This window comes from Protopterus annectens, chromosome 5.part1 (assembly GCF_019279795.1).
Source record: "Protopterus annectens isolate FY-2018-M chromosome 5.part1, PAN1.0, whole genome shotgun sequence".
NCBI classification, from domain to species: domain Eukaryota; kingdom Metazoa; phylum Chordata; order Ceratodontiformes; family Protopteridae; genus Protopterus; species Protopterus annectens.
The window spans coordinates 395,192,989-395,213,057 of NC_056736.1; the positions used below are offsets into that span (position 1 = coordinate 395,192,989).

General features: G+C 38.4%; 1 protein-coding gene across 1 annotated transcript in view; it reads left to right on the forward strand.

The window, feature by feature from the left end:
- The first annotated feature begins 4,822 nt into the window (after positions 1–4,822).
- The window catches only part of NHS (NHS actin remodeling regulator), a 1,450,195-nt gene continuing 1,434,948 nt past the window's right edge, over positions 4,823–20,069 (forward strand). The window contains exon 1 of the mRNA XM_044073055.1: positions 4,823–5,356. Within this exon, the coding sequence (XP_043928990.1) occupies positions 5,074–5,356 (283 nt within the window). The 5' untranslated portion in view covers positions 4,823–5,073. The remainder of the gene's footprint in view (positions 5,357–20,069) is intronic.

A 20,069-nucleotide genomic window follows, 5' to 3' on the forward strand; every position in this document is an offset into this window, starting at 1 on the left:
TCAGCAGTCATGCACCTATTTTCCATTTGCATGGGTGTCGTGAAGTTAGCCACCTCTGTCTTTAGAAGCCCAAAATTGGCTTTGGAGACGTTTTTTATGGTGGTTTCCTTAAGGAGGGATGAGGGTGGGATGTGGATGTCCATGGTGATTAGCTTGTGGTCAGATCTGACCAGGGAGGAGTTGATTACTAGTGTAGAGCAATGGATACCCATGTTAGTAATGACCAGGTCAAGGATGTTTCTATCTCTGGTGGGGATAAGAATGAGTTGGTCCAGGGAATTGGAATTAATGAATTCCAGAAAACGTTGAGCAAGTGTGTTGGTACATGAGTAATTTTCCCATTTAATGGAGAGGTAGTTAAAGTCTCCGAGTATAAGGGTATTGGGTTGTACCCTAATATTTTCCAGTGTATTTAGGAATGTGGAGTGGGAGTCCTGGTCCATGGTGGGGGATCTATAGTAGGCTACAACCTGGATTGCAGTTTTACCAAGTGTTAGTTGTATCTGAAGTATCTCTGATGCGTTATGCTAAGCTGCTAATCTGGAGGTGTGCATATCCTTTATGAATATGGAGACACCACCGCATTTAGTGCTTCAGTCCAGGTTTAGGGGCCGAAAGGTGTGGTATGAATTATAGCCTGGTAGTGCTGGGGTGCTCTCCGGAACTTGAACTAGGTCTCGGTCACTGTACAGATGTCGATGTTCTCCATTTTAAGGAGTGCTTCGAGTGAGTGCATTTTGAGATTTACTTGTACACACTGTACTTCTATTACTTATGCTTTCTATTACTTATGCTATATGCACAACTGTACGTGTATTACATATGCAGTATCTACAGCTGTACTTCTATTACTTAAGCTGTATCTACAGCTGTACTTATATTTCTTATGCTGTATGTACAACTGTACTTCTGCTACTTATTTTGTATGTACAAAATGTACTTCTGTTACTTATGCTGTATGTACAGCTGTACCTCTATTACTTGTGCTGTATTTACAACTGTACTTCTATTACTTATGCTGTATGTACAGCTGTACTTGTATTACTTATGCTGTATGTACAGCTGTACTTCTATTACTTATGTTGTATGTACAACTGTACTTCTATTACTTATGCTGTACCTACAGCTGTACTTGTATTACTTATCCTGTATGTACTGCTGTACTTCTATTACTTATGCTGTGTGTACAACTGTACTTCTATTACTTATGCTGTATGTACAAACTGCACTTCTATTACTTATGCTGTATCTACAGCTGTACTTGTATTACTTATGCTTTATGTACAGCTGTACTTCTATTACTTACGTTGCATGGCTGAATTTCTATTACTTATGCTGTACGTACAACTGTAATTCTAGGTCTATTAATATGGAAAAAAAACAGAACTGCAGAGCTTTTCTCCTGGACCTCTGCTAAAATGGTTCATTACGCAGTCTGGCTTTTACAGTCAACAAATAAAAAAGAGATGGCAGAAACAGAAACTGTAGTGGACTTCAAGACAATGTGGTACAGGCATATGGCAATTTATATTTTATATAGGTTCATAGGTTAGTACTAAGCTAATTGCCCTTGCAAGCCATTTTAAGCCTAGCCAATTATTCCTTGTGAGACTCAAACCCTGCACCTTGTGTTTATAAGGCAAACACCTTAACCATTAGGCCACCCTCCCAACCCAGGTTACTGAAAAGAAGAAAAAGAAAAAAATAACCTGCTGGTTAAATAGGATTTGCAGCAAAACCTGAAGAAAGAGAATTGGGAATTGTATATATGAGGTCAGACATTTTTTTTTTATGTTTCATTGATATCTGCATTATTGTATTTAATATGTTAATCGGCCTTAAGTAATAAATCCATTTTACTTTTTTTTTTCAGTTGGGTATGATTTGATTCTGTCTTTTCAATATCATGTAAAAACTAGTGATAATATAGTGAAGAAGCTGAAAGAGAATTACTCTCTAGGAAGCTTACATTTGAATCAAGAAGGGCTGTTAGGATAATTATTTTAATTCTGGACCTAAAGTTTACACCACCAATCATCACCTTTAATACTATTTGTGTTCTCCAAACCATGCTCTGTAATATTTGTAGCTTAGATTAACTTTCTGAATCTCCTGAGCATCAATCACTAAGGATAGCAAGATATAATACTTCATACTGTTTGGATGTGTGCCTCATTTATCTTCAAGCTGCATCACTTAGAGCATTGTCTCGCTGTAGCTCAAATGTTATAAACATTATCTCATCTGTATTTAACGAGAGCAGGTTTGGTTCTAGGGATTATCGATCATCTACCCATGTTTCATGCAATTGCAGGCCTAAGATTAGGGATCATGATACTCTAACCTATTATTACTTAATATAAAGCATATTTGCAGAGGGGCAAGTCCCTTTGTCCACATATTGGGAACTTCACCCTCATATACCACCTAACTTATACATAGTAACTCCAAAATCTCACACCTTTGGGAAAAAGTGTAAATCCTATCTCCAAGTCTGTACAGTCTCACCATTTACTGATAGAGCATGTTTATAATTGCTGATGTTACTTCCAGAAATGGCAGCTGGTCAGTGAGGTTTACTTTCCCACCCACTAGGAACTCAGCCTCAAAAGGCCTACAGTAAAAAAAGACCATCTTTTATTTTCAGTACAAGTGAACTGAAAAGACATTCAGGGAACCTGTTCCAGCCATATGGAGTCAATTGTCCCAAAAGGTCAGGAGTAATCAACTTTTTGGTACATTCAAACCAAAGCTACTACATCCCTTACCTTCAGTTTATAAATGTTAGGGTTTCAATGAATATACTAAAGCATCTCTCCAAAAATATATGCAAGTCAGTTGTAATTTCATAACAGTTGATCGACTAGTAGATAAAGTTTCATTTTTTTTCACTTTATTAAGTATGTTTTAATATATTTATGGTCTTGTGTGTTATTTAACATTATCTTTATCCATATATCCTACTGAAATAAACTTACATGTGTACCTCAATCAGTTAATATTTGTAATCTTATTTTTATTTATTTGTTTGTTTACTTATTTATTTGCTTGAATCTTTGGCCCAGGTCATAGCCGAAAAGGCTGCAAGTACTAGTGAACTAACCCAGTAGCAAGCAAAGAATTAATTAAAAAGTATATGTCACATGTATAATTATGCAAGCATACTTGAGCTAGGACTATGTAGCAGTTTACATTTCCCTGCCTAAAATCCCTAGCCATCATTTTTAAAAGCGTCAGTTGCTTTGGGGCAACAGATGGGCTTACTGATATTCAGTTGTTAGTGTTACTACATAATGTAGCAGTGTTCTGGCTATTGTTATGTATTTCAGCAGGAACTTTCTTGAACAACATAGCTAGACTGTGACCATTTGTAAGGAAATGTGTTGTCTTCATGTGTAACAGTAGGTTAATATCACTTTTTATTTTTATTGATTGTTAAGGATGATCCAAGTGGACCAGTTTCTGCTACAACCTGACCAAAAGTGATACTAAATAAGGGCATAAAGTATATATTGTCTAGGAATATAAACTATACATGAGATAAAAAATAGAATAGCACAAATTAGACTATTAATTAAGAACTGTAAAAAGTAAAACAATTTAGAAATATTTATGCTAAATCTTGGTCAGTTGCAGTACGAAAGCACTAAGCACCACAAAATATCGTAACTGTATACAGTAGCAACACCACAGTCTTAATATATGTGTGATAAACACATCGGCAGTGATGCATTAAATGGACAAACCGTAAAACACCTCAACCGAGACAGTGAGGGGATGAAAAAGCTAAATGAAATAGGAAAAGGTGTGCAGACAAGATGACTCAAAATGATAAAGGGAGTGGGGAAGTCTAGGAAGGCGAAAGAGTGTAGCAGGGAGAGACTGGAAGTGATATGTATATGACATCCAAAGTGGGACATTTTTTATGAAAAAGTGTAATTTTCTGGACCAGCTATGTCCGCACCCAGTACAACATGGATTTCACTTTGTTGATAGAATTCGATTTGTTTCTATTGCCTCGTATAAGGTGTCTCAGAAAAATAAGTGTTTCATTCAACTGAACTACGTATCACTTTTTTTGTGACACAAATAATGCAAACAGAGATTGTCCTGCGTGGTAAGGCACAGGTAGTAATGTATGTTTTGTGTGAACGCCTCACTGTTGCTGTAATAGTAAATGTGTGCTGACAGGTTGGTGAATGAAATACACAGTGAAATATTTTATGAGATACTTAAAAAGGAAGGAATGTACAAAAGCAGGATAACAAACATAATACTACAAATATGACGCCCCACCCTCATTGTTGTAAATGTTTTTCAAAAGGAAAAATGTAAGAATTTCCCGAGATTTCTCACAAAGTTCCACAGAAGTGATTCAGCCTAGTGAACTAGCAAATGTCAATAGTTGACTGTAACTCCAACGAAATACCTAATGCTGGTGTTAAGTTTTTAATCTGTGATTAGTTTGCTAATGCCTGGTGGGTGGGGGTTAGTGTTATCTGGGGCAGTGGGTATCCCTTTTCTTCATTTCACAGTATTTACAAGTTACTTATCACCCACTAACAGGCGAAGTTGTATGAAGTTCGCGCTGACTCCCTACGAATAAACCAGCAGTTGAAACTAAATCCAACCTGCTCCTTGTTTCAGTGCCGTTCAAGCCGGGCGATAACCCAGTCAGCCTCTCGGCTCATTTCCGCCTCCTAGTGGTGGTAAAATTCCAGCAGCCGCTTAGCTCCAGATCCAGTGTCCACGAATCCTCACTCCGGCATTTGCCAGTATCGTTTTAAATCCACCTCAACTATAGGGGAAAGGAAAGCAAAAAATCTGCGAGGAGGCAACTGCAGATCTAAGGGACGCGGGGATCAGAGAGCCAGCGCAAGCAAGCAGGCGGTTGCTTTACTTTCAAACTAACTGTGACCCACAGCAAGTGAGGAAAAGGGGGACATCATGGGACAGGGCAGCCAGCATTCGGGACCTGGGCACTGAATCAATGGGACTGGGAGAGTACCGGATTGTTTACTCCTTTGGATCGGCTTTAATTTTGGAGTCCTTTTCTACATACCAGCCTGGACCATGCCCTTCTATAAGCGGACTCTGGAACCGCAGCTGCTCTGCAGGCATGCCATCCCCAGCGAGGAGGGGCGGCTGTACGAGGACCTGTCCTCGGTGGGCAGCGTGGCTCTGTGCCGGACCCTGCGGCAGCTCTCCGACCTGGCGCGGCACGCCTGCTCCCTCTTTCAGGAGCTGGAGAACGAGATAAAAGCCGGCAGCCAGCGGGTCTGGGCACTGCAAGGCAGGCTCAACCGAGTCCACCAGGATGTCATCACTAACCTGGATCCGAAGCAGGAGGCAGTGCGTGAGTACCCAAGTCACACCAGCTAGTGCTGCATTTTGGGGGAGGGGGAGAAACTTTTGCTTCACTAATTGATATGCAACCTTGGAATCTGTGATGGGAGATTGCACTGCGGACAGTGGTACATTTGGTTGTGTTGCTTACTCTGGAAACATTTTTCATGTTATATTCTGTCGGGTTAACCCACCCCAAAACGTGTTGCATTGATGAGGGCGTAGTTAAAAGGGTACATAATGATACTAGCTACAAGCTATTCTGTTGAAGAGGGTACGTATCAGCAGAATGCCTTGAAAGGTAAAGAGGTGTGGTTGTTTTGGTATCCATAGAGGTATATACTGTAGAGGGGTGTACACCCCTGTATACCCGCTGCTGGCACAGGAGGTGGCAGCTTTCATCAATCGTTCACTGTTCGCCATTACCCGATATCTCCTACTGATTGCATTTCAGTGCCTCACTACTCAGTATCAGATGGACATCTAGGTAGAAGCAGTCGGGTACCACTTCATGCATACCGTTCCTGCCGGTGTCCCCTTCTTACTGACATAACGTCACATTCTCCTTCTGATATAGTCGGCACACTTCAGTCTACTTAACCCACCACGTCGAGATAGCCCATCGCAGTCTACTGGAGACTGTGTCAATGTGTGTGACAATGTGATTTTTTTATGTAATACCACACCTGCCTCATCCAGTAATTCATGTTTCTCAATTCCTGCTATTTTTTGCCAGCATCCTTAAGACTTGTGCTGATCTGATTCACATCCATCATACTGTTTTGATAATCAGATCCATTTTATTGTAGACCTCATATTCTTGCAGAAATGCAGCCCTTGTGGATCTGGCCATCAACCCTTCATGTCAATATATTCCTGCCTCTCTACCACATGTTATAAGTAGTGTCCCCTAACAACATTGTCCATTCTTGTGAGTGTCATTTATTTAGTCCCCAAGTTCTGCAGCAATAACCCCGCACCCTTACTGACTGAGTTCCCACAGTAACCTTAATTGCTCTCTTATTATGTGAGATCACTTCTGGTTTAATTTAAAATGTTACACTGTGTAAACCATCCACAAGATTTCTGTAAACAGTTCTCTATAGAAATCCAATTGCTTCTGTGTTTTTAATATTTACTGCAATCTTACCCAACATCTTCTGCCAGTCCTGTCTCTGTATTCACATTCTTAGTGTCTTGTCTACGTCTCCATTTTTCTGCTATCCTTACTAAGCTAGTCCACACTATTTACCTCATAATATTTTAATAAACTGTTTTCCAAGCTCAGTATGTTATATCCCTATATGGCACCATCCTTTACTTTATGTGTCTATTTAAAATCTAGTTGCCAAACTCAATGCCAGCTTGTTTCTAGAATTTCTGTTGGAATTGTTTTGCATCCGAACTTCCAGTTTGTCTGTCTTTCATGTTTCATGCTTAAAAAAACTAAACTCTTGTCCTTGTATTTCAATCAGGATTTTCCTGCACACGCCCTATCCAGTCTCCCTAATGTCTGTTTCTGTAATAGCAACAATCCATTCTCCCCAGTTTCTGAAATTCTTGCAGACCTAGTTGCCACACTTTGCCAGCTCTTTTTTCCCCATTCTTTGTATCATCCCGTTTCAGGTTGATCTTGTGACTGCTAGCTTGTCCCCAAAATTCTGTCAGGCCAGATCTCCACATTTTATGCTGTTTATTTATTGCTTGTTTATCATGAAACTTGGCTGTTAGTGTACTTCTCCAGATCCAGGCCTTGTCTTTAAATGGGAAGCATATTTGCTCAGAATATTTATTGGGTAAACAAAAAACAAATAAATAGTATTGATTGTGTTCTGTATGCCTTGACTCATTCTGCCCAAAAGCATGTTTACGTCATTCATGCTAGATATGTTATTACATTCTTATGATCCTTAATGGTATATTCCCCAGACTTATTATCCAAATATTCACTGGGAGCCTTGAATGTTTAGCCTTTAGGAAGGTACTTACTGTGCACAACTATGAAGGCTGTCAAGACAATAACAAATGAAGACACCTACTGCTGTTGTGATTAGAAATAGAAATAACAAGTGGTTGCTTGCTATAGAAAAATAATTTACTTGAAATTCATTTGCTAAATTAATGCCATCTAGTTAATTAGTGCATTTATCCATTCTGACTTTATGTTAACCTGAAAAAAATGAAGACTGCCTGTTTCTTTGACTTTGTGGAGGAAGGTCTTGTCTCGTTTTTCTTGCAGTCATTCATTTCTCTTTATGCTATGGAGGGCAGGCTGTATGCATTGGCTTAGAGCTGTCAGATTGGATTGTAATGCTGGAAATGAAGGCGATTATGTAGTGTTAAAATGCAGGTGAAATCCTTATTTTGTTAACACTGATGGTTATGCAGAGGCGATCTTGTGTATCATAAGCTAACTCATCTTTGTTTCCAACGAAACATCAGAACCCAAATAGTCTGTTTCTTTTTTCACTGAGCATTCTTCAGCATTTCTGATTCTCCAGGTATTTTGGCAGCCATCACTGTGGTGCAAGATTCTAAGAAAGAAGAGAGAGTATGAAACCATTGCATGTTGTTTTTTGTGAATTTGTAGCATTGATGTCGTCTCGGGTGTTACTAGCACCATATAGACTTTCATTGATGGAATGTGCTGTCTTGATTTGAATAGGTGGGCTCAGCAACAGACATGGGAGGGCAGCAGTTCCGCCATGGTTTGCTTTTCCTTGATATGTATCTATGTGCTGTGTGGACTGCAGATATGTTTATGATTCTGATATTAGCACAATTTTATCAAAAGTGTGAAAAGAGAGTCATTACTTTGTAGCTCCGTATAGCTTGTTGTCATTATCAAATCTCAGAAGTGTAGATGTCTTCTAAACCTGAAGGGGTTAGGTCTTCTGCTTTCTGATACAAAATATATTTTTACTAAATGAGAGCTATCTATTTTCTGTGTGTTCATGTTAATCTGTTTTGTATCCTTTTCCTGAAAATGTTCATGACCCATCATCTGTGGCGTTGCAGTTTGTTGCCATAGAAATGGCTCTGATATCATATAGATGATTATGACATCAGGAAAATTTGCAGCAGTAACTGACTCTTTACGGTAGTAGAGCCTGATTTCAACAATGTATGTTCAACAATACAGAATGAAATGCACTAGCTCTTGTCTTATAATGAACTTATGGGAGTTTGAATCTTGTTGCTGAATATTTATTGTAAGCAATAACGTGGCTTAAATGTTTGAGTAAGAAAAGCTACACGAGAGCAACCCGTTCAGCAAGGCAGTATAAAAAAGTTAACATCCATGCAGAAAAAAAGCAATGCTACCCATTACATAACTGATTTGAGTTCAGAAATTAATCTGCATTTTTAAATGTTTAAACTAAGAATACTTCTGGTTCCAGTAGTCTTACTAAAACCTTAATTACAAAGTTAGTGCAGTTAAAGACTGCATTTGGATGTAGGGGGCTGGATATTATATCCCAGGAGTCAAAGGACATTGATAAGTTAGAAATGTATTAAGTAAGAGAGTGATGGTTAGCATTGTGCCGTATACATGTAGTTGCATTTTATGGTGCACAGTAACACCACTGCTGCAGAGATGTGTTGTCATTTTCTGGCCTGCTGAAAGAATGTATAAATGCCAGAGAAATACTTTAATGAGGTTAAACAGGTGAACTATAGGGAATGCCACTACTGCAACTACCAATGTCTGAATGGGAAAAGTGTGAGTTCATGGTATATTCCTAGTATTTCCTAAAGTTCTGTAACTGTTTTCTGCAAGAGGGTCTCATCTATGTCATTTCTTATACTGAAGCCACATTAAGACTGACTTAAAAATAATGCATTCAATGATAAATACACTGTGTCACAGGATCGTCTGTCACTTGTGATGCCAATTAGGCTTTATTGAATAACTCACTGTTAATCTGTGTTAAATAAACATGAGCTAGTATTTTTTACAGTTTCTAAATGGGAAATAAGTTAACCTCTAGGAGTCCTTTCAGTGTTTCATTTGATGCTTGCATAGTTTGTATTTAGAAAAACAAGCAAATAAGCATCATTCACAATGTATTTACTGGTTTCAATCTGTACCATCAGTATGATTTGTTGCATTCAAGATTTATCTTTTTTCAATAAGTCATATAACGATGTAAAACAAATAGCCTCTCTGTAGTTATTGTATACATTTCATGGTATCATCACTGTAAAATACATACCAGCTTGTTTTCAAGACTCTCAGCAGTTTCTTTTTTCCCTTGGTATTTGCATGTAGGTGATGAATAATGAGCATTTTTGCCAAGTTCTCTCAATGCACATTCAGGTTTATAGACAGCCATGCTCTCCAAAATCATCAGCTAGATGAATCAGATGTATTAATTATTCAGAATGAAAGCATTTGTATAAGGAATCACCTAGCCTACTATTTAGAAAGGCCTGCAGTTAGCACTCCATTTAGATGAATGGAGCAGTTTGCACTTTTCTCATGTATTGTTTCAGTATCCATGGTAGCAGGGTTTCCTGACTATATTTGTCAATGCAGATGTTAAGCGCTTATGTATCTATATGTACAGATTGAAGACTGAAGGGAAAGCCATGGAAGGGAAAACAAAGCAAAATCTGAAAATCCTTTCTATTTAGATTGCATGGTCAAAACAAACCCTGAGTTTACATGAATTGCTTTTGTATGTATGGCACATTTCATCAGCACTGATTAGTTTTACTTATCTGTAATTTATTACCAACTTGCTAGATTGTAGAAAGTTGGACATTTAATCCTGGGGTGGGGTTGGGAAGTTCATGTTGAATAGCTGTGGTATTAACTTCTCAGTGTTCTCATTAATGCTGGGAGCTCAAGATCGGAGAAAATTTGTGGCAGAACAAGTATGTATATTTGTGTTTCGTTCATGAAGTGTACTGAAGACACTGAATTCCTCTTAGTTTCACTCACAGCTGACCCCATGACTTGGTCTGTGCACACACACACACACACACACACACACACACACACACACACACACACACACACACACACACACACACACACCAATTTTTTAAGCTCATAGTCCTGTATACAAAAAGTAATCAATACCTCCCCTGCTTCAAGGTACAGAGGAGTAATCATTCCCTCAACCATATGTTATCTTCTATGACTTGGGGGGGGGGGGGTAGAAATTGTGCAAAATATGTTTCTTTGCAAAGTTGTTACAGTTGGCCATAGCATACCACTGAGAAACATATAACCCACTTTTCAACCTATCTGTAGTTATTTTATGTATTTCGATATGCCGCTTCATAAAAACACATTACTTTATAAAAAAAAAACAGATACTGCAACAAAAGAGAATGTTGCACATTTACTGGTAAACATTTTTTTTTCTGGTACATTGACAACAACAGCAATGTGATTAACAAGACCTTTTGCTAGCATAACAGTGCAAGTAGCCATGCTTTGAGCTTCCTAAAGTTGCTAACAAGTGTTGCGTGTTCTGATTGTTCTACATTCTGAAAGGCATTATTTGTTGTCTGGTAGACTGAAGGTTGAAAGCTATGTGAATGACCACCTGGACTTGTAAAATAATAAAATCTACTATAATTATTTCAGGAAGGCAGCTTTCTGTTGTAAAGCAAACCTTAGTCCAGATCTAATTCCATTGACTGAGGTACAGTTTTATGCTGAGAAAATATAATTCAAGCAATATCTTACATTAAAACTGTTTTAACTAATTTAGAGGAGGAACATTTTTAAATCATGCAAAAAAATAACAAACTAAATAAATGCCACTGATGACAAGTGTTTTTCAAAGGAAGTGAACCAAAATTCAAACATGGAAATAAGTCATGGCATTGAAATTTGGAAAGCATGGTAAGAAACCTATAGTTCTGAAATTTACCAGATATTCACAGACTTGGACACAGAAGAGAAATAAAATGTGGCAACCTTTCTACACAAGGGATAATCACATTTGTTTCTGTTTTTTCAGCCCCAAAGGTTTGGAAATAGCCAAAGTACTAGGGCCCATCCTAATATGCATACTCTTGACTCCTTCGGGGCCCTTTGTCCTGTGTGCTTAGTGTCAGTAATGACAGTATTCCAGGTTCTTACCACGACACACCCATCTACCATATTAATGCTCTTCTAGTTAACAATCTGCTAAGGAGACCTGCAGAATCAGAGCTGGCCTGGAAGGGCAGCCTGCACCTTTAATTACTAAAGATTTCCATCTGATGTATTTGTCATTTATTTTCATCCTTTATGATACTTCCAGAACCATGTCAGTAATAGAGAAAATTACTACTGGCTTCTCTTTACCTGAAGGGTAAAAGATGATTGTCCTTGGTGTCTTTAGACCTATATCAATTTTCTCATCACTTTGTAAAGTTCACAAATATCAATTTATTACTGTCTTGATAAATATGGCATAGTGTTACAACTCTGGTGAACTCAGAGAATGTTAAAGCAATCTGTGCTGGCTTGTCTTTTAATGTAGGAAAAATCAAGGAGAAAAAATTAATAACAGGCAGTTTTATAACAAAAAAATAGTCTTTGACATTATAAGCCACTATACTGTGAACTGTATCTAACAAATCTCTCATGCAACATTCTTGACTGATTTAACAATCACCTCTTCAAATGCATCCTGTCTGGTAAAATCAAGTGCATGTTAAAAACATCCAAAGACCTACTCACAAATGTCCCCCAGGGGGTCATTCTGACCACCCATCTTTCTTTTTTATTGACTAGTTTTCTAGCAGATGTTTCCCTCTGTATGTACAGACCATCAAAATTGCCTGCAGAAGGACTTTGTAGGGATCATTCAATGGTTTTCATTAAAGGAACTGGCCACCGGCTCATTACTATTACAATAATAGCCCTTGGTACTCCTTAAATGTTGAATTTCCCATCTCCCCTTACTATCTCAGATGAAAAGGGGTCATATGTGAGAACATGCAGATTTCTGCTACCTTGGAATCTGGTAATGCCAATCCCTCCCAGGTTCTTTCAGCATAGGAATATCCTTACACAGTAAATGGTAATTAAAGTAGAACGTTGCTAAAGATGATGTGTCTGCTGTCTCTGCAAGCCAGTATAGTTATAGATTAAAATGTCCTGAATGTAAAATTAGAGTATGGATTTTCATGTTTTGCCTTGGGTATTTGGGCAAAATTATCAGTTCATGGACTTTCATAAACGGGTTCAGGCATCATCATGTTATCCGTACTGCTGTCAGTCAGCCACCCATTGCTGAAGGTCCAAGATACCGCTTCTTTAATTATTTCACCAGCCAGTGTTTTCTAGCAGTTGTCCACTTCTGGCTAATATGTTTTAGTGATTGCTGATACTTTTTCATCTCACAGGGTAGTGGTACCTGCATTTGCAAACAGACAAAAAACAAACCAGCACCTGATAAACAAAGCAACCTCATGTCTTTGAGCCTTTCCTGTAGAACAAATCAGACAGTAAATAGAAAACTATCTATGGCAACAGTTTCAGTAGCTCAATAGGTAGCAGACTCACCTTTGGTACAGAAGGCAGAAGGTTTTATTTACACACCTCCTAATTGGATCAGTTTGGGTTTGGGGTATGTTATAATGGTTAAGGTGTTTACCTCACAGATAGGAAATGCAGGGTTTGATTCTCACTAAGGAAAATTGACTAGGTGTGAAATGGTCCACAAGGGCAGCTAGCCTAGTATTTACCTAAGAACATTTTATTTAGAAAATTGCCATTTAAAAATGAAGAGACACAAATAAAAGAATACCAGCTGACATAAGTATCCCCTTATAGATATTTCTTTGACTTAATTGGTAAAGCACAAGTAGCAATGTTTCATTAAACATGTTGTCCTCCAACTTTTGTCTGGCAGTCAGGGCAGAGGGGTAAGGCTGTGAGCTGTGGTACAGAGTTTGAATCCCGCAGCAATCATTTCCCTAGTATGTGACCCTGAGTAAGTCACTGAACCAGATATTGTTCTCGGGCCACCTCTGAAAAGGAGCTATGTCTCCCATGGGTGTACCTGGTTAACAAACGGGTATTATTATTATTGTTGTAATTATTGTTATTGTTATTATTGTTGTTGTTGTTGTTATTGTTGTTGTTCTTATTATTATCTTTCTGGTTTTAGAACAAAGCCAAACATAATGGGAAAATGGCCCAAAATGAGGGACAATTTTTCATGTTTTTCTAATTCACCTTCAAAGTTAATAGGGTGCATTTTGCATCAGCATGCATTTTCTAAAGAAAAAGTATGACACTCCTCTATCACACAGTTTGCTTCAGCATGCATTTTTGAAACAGAAAGAATTGATGCTTTAACATCTGTCATTGACTGGCTAATCCTCAATGATTTACCAGAAAAATAAAACTTTTACAAGAGACAGGGCAAAATTCTGAGGCAAAACCAGGGACACTTCTGAAGTCTGCATGCAGATCTCAGAAGAGCAGCCCACATGCTCTTGCCTTATTTATAAATCAGAACAAAACAACTGCAGATTACTACCTTATAACGTGCAACTTCTTTGCTGAAGACTGTATGAAAATGCCAAGCATAATGGGGGACAGTGGTGCAAAACCAGGAATATTTTTTATACATTATGTTAATTCACTTAGAAAGTCAATAGAGCAACACGTTTTGTATCAGCATGCACTTTCTGAAACAAAATTATGACATTACATTGACTGAATGTAATCCTCAACAAAGTAGCAAAAAAATCAAAACTTTTACACTGGCGACAGCAAAAAATATTTCAGGCAAACATCAGGGTCAGTTCAGAAGCATGCCTACACATTTCAAAACAGTGTCTCCCCTTCTCCATACTACAACCTCAATAATACCCCAGAACAACGTCTCAGACAGTAGTTTTCAAAGAATAAAGACCAATGCATGGTGGACAACTGGCCCAAAATCAGGGATATCTTTTTATATATTGGCAGTGTCAGTGGTGCAACAGATACTTGCCTTAGTGCAAAAGGCTGTGGGTTCTATTCCCATGCCATGTAAATCAGTCACTGACACTGCAGTGCAGCATAATGGGGTGTTGCACTCCTGACTGTGTCATCCTTCAGATGAGACATTAAACTGAAGACCCATCCACTTAAGTTGGTGGTAGCTCAGGTGAATGTAAAAGATCTCATGACACCTATCAAAAACAGCAGGGGAAGTTTTTCGATGGCCCGGCCAAATTACCACTTTGGGTCTCCCCTGAAAAGAGGTCACTAGCATAGTTGGACTAACCCAATCAACAAAGGATAAATAAAATATTTTATAATTCACTCAGAAAGTTAAGAGAATAACACATTGTACATCAACATATGTTTTTTGAAGAAAAATGCCTGACATTAACTGACCCTCTGATTTACCAGAAAAATTAAAACTTTTAGGAGGGATAGCTTAGACAGGGTATGACTGCACACTTCAAAAGACCCCCCCCCAACATATATTTCTAAAAGTAAATTAATTGTTAAATTAGCAGGCTTAGCAGCTGTCCAGTTTTGTCCTTTGCAGAAGACAATCCGAACAAAACCAGCAGCCCAAAGCACTGAAAAAAAGAATAAAATACAGACAAACGGTAAACACCACTGCAGATATGAACCAACATGGCTCTAAATTCAAGCCACAGGTTCTAGCCAGCCATAGTGCTATATCCAGCACAAAAAAAAATTACAACAGACAACCACACAAGTCATATTTTTGCTGCAGCAAGCAGACCTTTAAAGAAATCCATTATATCTTATACTGTCTCTTCACTGGTTCCAAATACTAAATCCACAACACAAATGTTGCAGAAGTCCTTCTTCCTTCTCTTTTCAAAAACAAAGAATAAAGTGCCCAGGGATATTCTATGTCAAAGTATTGCATTGGTGTGAAAACTGTAGCTGAGTTGTTTTTGGTCACTTTGCCTCTGGAAGATGTTCTGTGATTGGCACATTATTCTGTGCTAATTGGATACATACTTCTCAATGTCTTAGTGTACGAAATCTGGACAAAGCCAAAAATAATGGAGGGATCAAAGACCAAAAATAGGGGCATATTTTAAATATTGCTGGTATAAATTTAGAAAGTTGCTAGACGAATAGCTTAATGTTAGCGTTAATTTTTGAAGAATATGAAGTCTAAAACTCGTATGTTTGCCATTATTTATTGACGTCAGTCCTAAAATATTTGCAAGAAAACCACACATTGTATGTTGAACAGATCAAAAATATGAGGCAAAAATCTGGACATTCTATGAAATCTGAACAGCTGAGAGGTACGATTGACTATAATTGTGGATAGTGAGGCAGTTAAAGAATGAGAACTGGAGCTACCACATTATGATGTGGAACATCAGAACACTGCCTGTGTTTTATTCCAGATGTGGAGCAATCTGCACATCTGCACAGTGCTGTACATTTGAATCCTGTGGTTAGTGGAAATATTTGTATTGTCAAGTAAAATTTGCTGTTTTCAAGAGAAGATAATAATACATATTAATACATTAATGTAAGTGGGGAAATAGGGAGAATTGCCATTTTTTTTTCTTTTTTGGGGGGTCTGGAAATGATATGAATAAACATCTCTAACAGCTGCTTTCTAATGGCAGAGATCCATAAGGACACTGATTTAGATGAGGGGCAGTAGTTACCTGATATAGGTTCATAGGTTGGTACTAGGCTTTTGGCCCTAGGGCCTACATAAGCCTAGCCATAACAATTCCCTGGATATTTCTTCCCACAATATTTACTTCCCTGGACCCCTGTCTAGCAGGGTGACTGACATGATCCCTGGGGTGAATTTCCTATCTCCCATCCAATCATCAAGGTTCCTTTTGAAGATGGCCAAGGAGGCGCTCTGCTTGACATGTATGGGCAGTCTATTCCAGAGTATGGGGAGTCTCTGGGTCAGGAACCTATCCCTACAGCATGTTTTGTTCATTGTGATGGCAAGATTTAGACCCCCGGAGCGTGTGGCTCTGAGGGATTGGGATTTCTTTAAGTGGAGCATGTCCAGCAGCTCAGGGTTTGACATGGCCTTGTATGTTAAGCAGAGATCGCCTCTGAGCAGACGATATGCCACAGAGTATAGCTGGAGTTTTTTTAGATGGTCAGCATATGGCATCTGCTTTAGGCCCATCTTTTAGTGAGGTATTTCTGCGGCCTTTCCAGCTATTGCAAATGTCTTGTGTACATACCAAATGGGGCACTATACTCTATAATGGGTCTGATGAGGGATGAGTACAGTGGGACAATGACCTCCTTTTACCTGTATGAAAAGTCCTTATTGATGAGGTGTGCCACATAGAAGGATTTCCTGACTGTTGTGGCGATGTGGTTATCGAAGGCGAGACCACTGTCCACCTGTGTCCCTAAGTCACACTTTTGATGTTTAGTGTACTGCCACCTATGTGGTAATTCATGGGTACATGTTTTTTTTCCAAAGGGGATAACTATGCATTTCTTGGCATTGAGCTTGAGCCCATGGCTCTGACACCAGGCATCTGTTTCTGTAAGGCCCTTTTGTAGAATATCCACATCATTTGGGGATTCAGTAATGGCTCCCAGTTTGCAGTCATCTGCGAACTTTGTTAGCCAGTCCCTTAATGTTGGCCTGTACTTCAGAGAAGTAGATGCCAAACAAGAGTGGTGACAGGACTGAACCTGGAGGTGCTCCACTTGTCACTTGTCTGGAGCTGGATTGCCAATGTCTTTGTTTATAAGTTCCATGATAATGCGTTCCATGCCCTTGCAGATCAGGCTCGTCAGACTGATGGGATGGTAGTTCGCGGGATCCAAGGTGGATCCCCCTTGTGGAGTGGGATAACTGTAGCTGTGCGCCACTTAGTGGGCACGAAGCCTGAGGTAAGGCTATGATTAAACATGACACTTAGGTGAGGTGCCAGTTCATTTTGTAGTTCATGTAGTACACAGCCCGGGATGTCATCTGGTCACATGGATGCTGTATTCTTAGGTTTGGAGAGTGCAGTTTCTACCTGTGTGGCCATGATTACCAGAATTTGGCAATCTTTTGGTATTGAGATGGACCCTTTAGGGGGTGAGAGGGGGGTGAAGTTGGCACTAAATCGATCTGCCAGGATATTGGCAATATCCTTGGGATCAGTATATTTAATGCCATTCTGTTGTAGTTCAGTGCAGATCTGAGCATTGCCATTTAGATTCTTGACATAACTATAGAATGCCTTATAGTTGTCTTTAGAATCTTTGGCAATTTTATTTTCGTAACTAGCTTTGGAGGATTTTATGAGGGATCTCGGCTTCTTACTGAGGCTGGTGAGGGAGTTTTTTGCATCCTGAGATTTTCCTCTTTTCTGCAGCAGTTTCTTCCTTCTGTTGTAAAGTTTGTTTATGGCAGGGGACCACCAGACTGGCTTCCTTTTTTTTGGAGGAGAGCATCTTGGTTCTATTTGGGATGGCACGATTCATGCATGAGTGGATGTGCTCGTACAGTGCCTTAGTGTAGAATTCAGCAGTCAGACTTTCAGATCACGTCTGCATGGGTGTCATGAAGTTTGTCACTTCTGACTTCAGTAGCATGAAGTTGGCTTTGCAGAAGTTTTTTACTGAGGTTTCCTTACTGGGGGGGTGAGGGTGGGATGTGGATGTTAAGGGTGATTTTTCTTATGGTCATTCCTGACCAATGATGTGGTGACCACTGGTGTGGAGCATCTATCTCCCATGTTGGTAATGACCAGGTCTAGGATATTGGAGCCCCTGGTGGGACAATGGATTAGTTGATCCAGGGCGTTGGAATTTATGAATTCCAAGAACCGTTGGGAAAAGGTGTTGGTACCCGAGTAGTTTTCTCAGTTAATGGCAGGGTATAGGATCACAGATCATAGGATCATAGGATCATAGATTAGGACCATAACTTGATTATTCTTGATGTTAAATGGAAAATATTAATACATGGGATGTTCAGGCCTCCTTTGTTTTTATATTGGATAGCTTTTTTAAGCTGACTCTGGATATATTATTATTCCATATTTTTTATAATATCATTTTATTTAATAAATTAAATATATATTTGTGTATACAGTTGATTGTGTTATTGCAGAAACAGAAGATTCTGAGAAAAATATTTATTTTTATGACTGATGCTTTTGCATGAAGACTGCATTTAAATTTAAACTAGACATCAATATCTTTTTTTAATTTTGCTATAATTTTGACCTGTGTTGTTATGTGTAAATTAAGTTAAATCAGGCTTACATTTAACAGGAATATACTTTTACCTTTTCAAGTGAAATGTTAATTTTTTGGTGAGAGGTTAGATGTGTTACTTCTATCACTGCTATTTACTGAAAATAACGTTGGTTTATCCATATTAAGTTTATAATTATATGCTTTAGTATATCCTTCAATAGTTTTAAGAATATGGGGTATTGATTTTTTAGGATTAAAAAGATATTTATTTATGAAAACCCAGCTGGTGAGAAGCCCATTTTTCAGAGGAGGCTCAAGAAGTAAAGCTCCCAATTATTACAAAACATTTTAATAGCAATAATTTTACAATCTTCAAAAATAAAGCAAAACATTTGCAGTTTAAATAATTATAACAAATTAGACAATATAAAAAATGGTTAAAAGTTGATGCAAGGTATATGACTATCATGTAATATTTAAATAAACTTTAGACAGTTTGTAGAGGAAGTAAAGGTAAACTAGTCTAATACAAATATGAATTGCAATATGGAGTGAGGGAAAAACAGGGTTATTGTATATTTAGAGCGAAAGTCAGAGAAGGGAAATAACACTAGGGAAGTAAGTCAGGAAGGGAGAGTAAGGAGGTATAAGGAATGAAAAGGTACTTATTCACATTTAGGGATATAGTTTATCCTGGATTTGAGCAGGAACAGAGTCAGATTTTAGCTAGGAGGTCTTTCAGAGTGGTTTTGAATGGTGCAAGGGTATTGACCTGATGGATACAGATAAGGTCTTAGCAACTTTGTACGAGTACAGACAATGCCAGCAGGTATGTTAGGCTTGTAGACAGACATGAGTAGTTGGTCACTGGATTACAGTGACTGACTGGGAACATAGCTGCGTAGAAAGTATTTTAGTGCTGGACAGGCAGATGGATGCTGGATAATTTTATAGGTGGTAAGAAGTTGTGTATGTTAGTTGATACGGCAGTTCTAACCAATTTAGGCTTTTCAGTGCTATACAGTGGTGGGTTCTGACAGGGGTATGTGCTGCAAATTATAATAATATTTCATCTGCAAACAGAGTTGTATTTACTTCCAATTTACTATGGGTTATGGCAGTACAATTCAAAATTTGTGTGATTTTTATGAAAGATAGGTTCCAAGGAAAGGGTAAAGGGGAACCCCTGTCCTGTGCCAGTTAAAATTTTAAATGGAGTGGAGAGGCACCTATTTATTGTAATGGCATGTTGAGGTAGTATCATATAAGAAATTTAGGGCTCAAATATACTTTCCAGAAAATGCAAATTTGTGAAGTACTGCATATAGAAATCATATATGCACATGGTCAAATGCTTTACTGTTAACTAATGCAAATATTTATATGGATATATTTGGCTTAGGAATGTGATATAAAATGTTTCTGCACATTATGTTATGCTCTTGTGTCTACTTTCCCTCTGTAAAGCCAGACAGAAGTGTAAAAATTGTAAGGTTACCACTAAGCACAAATGTTTAGGTAGAATAGATGAATACATTTCTATAGCAAAATTTATTAATGGTATTGGATAGTAATTCTTGATGAA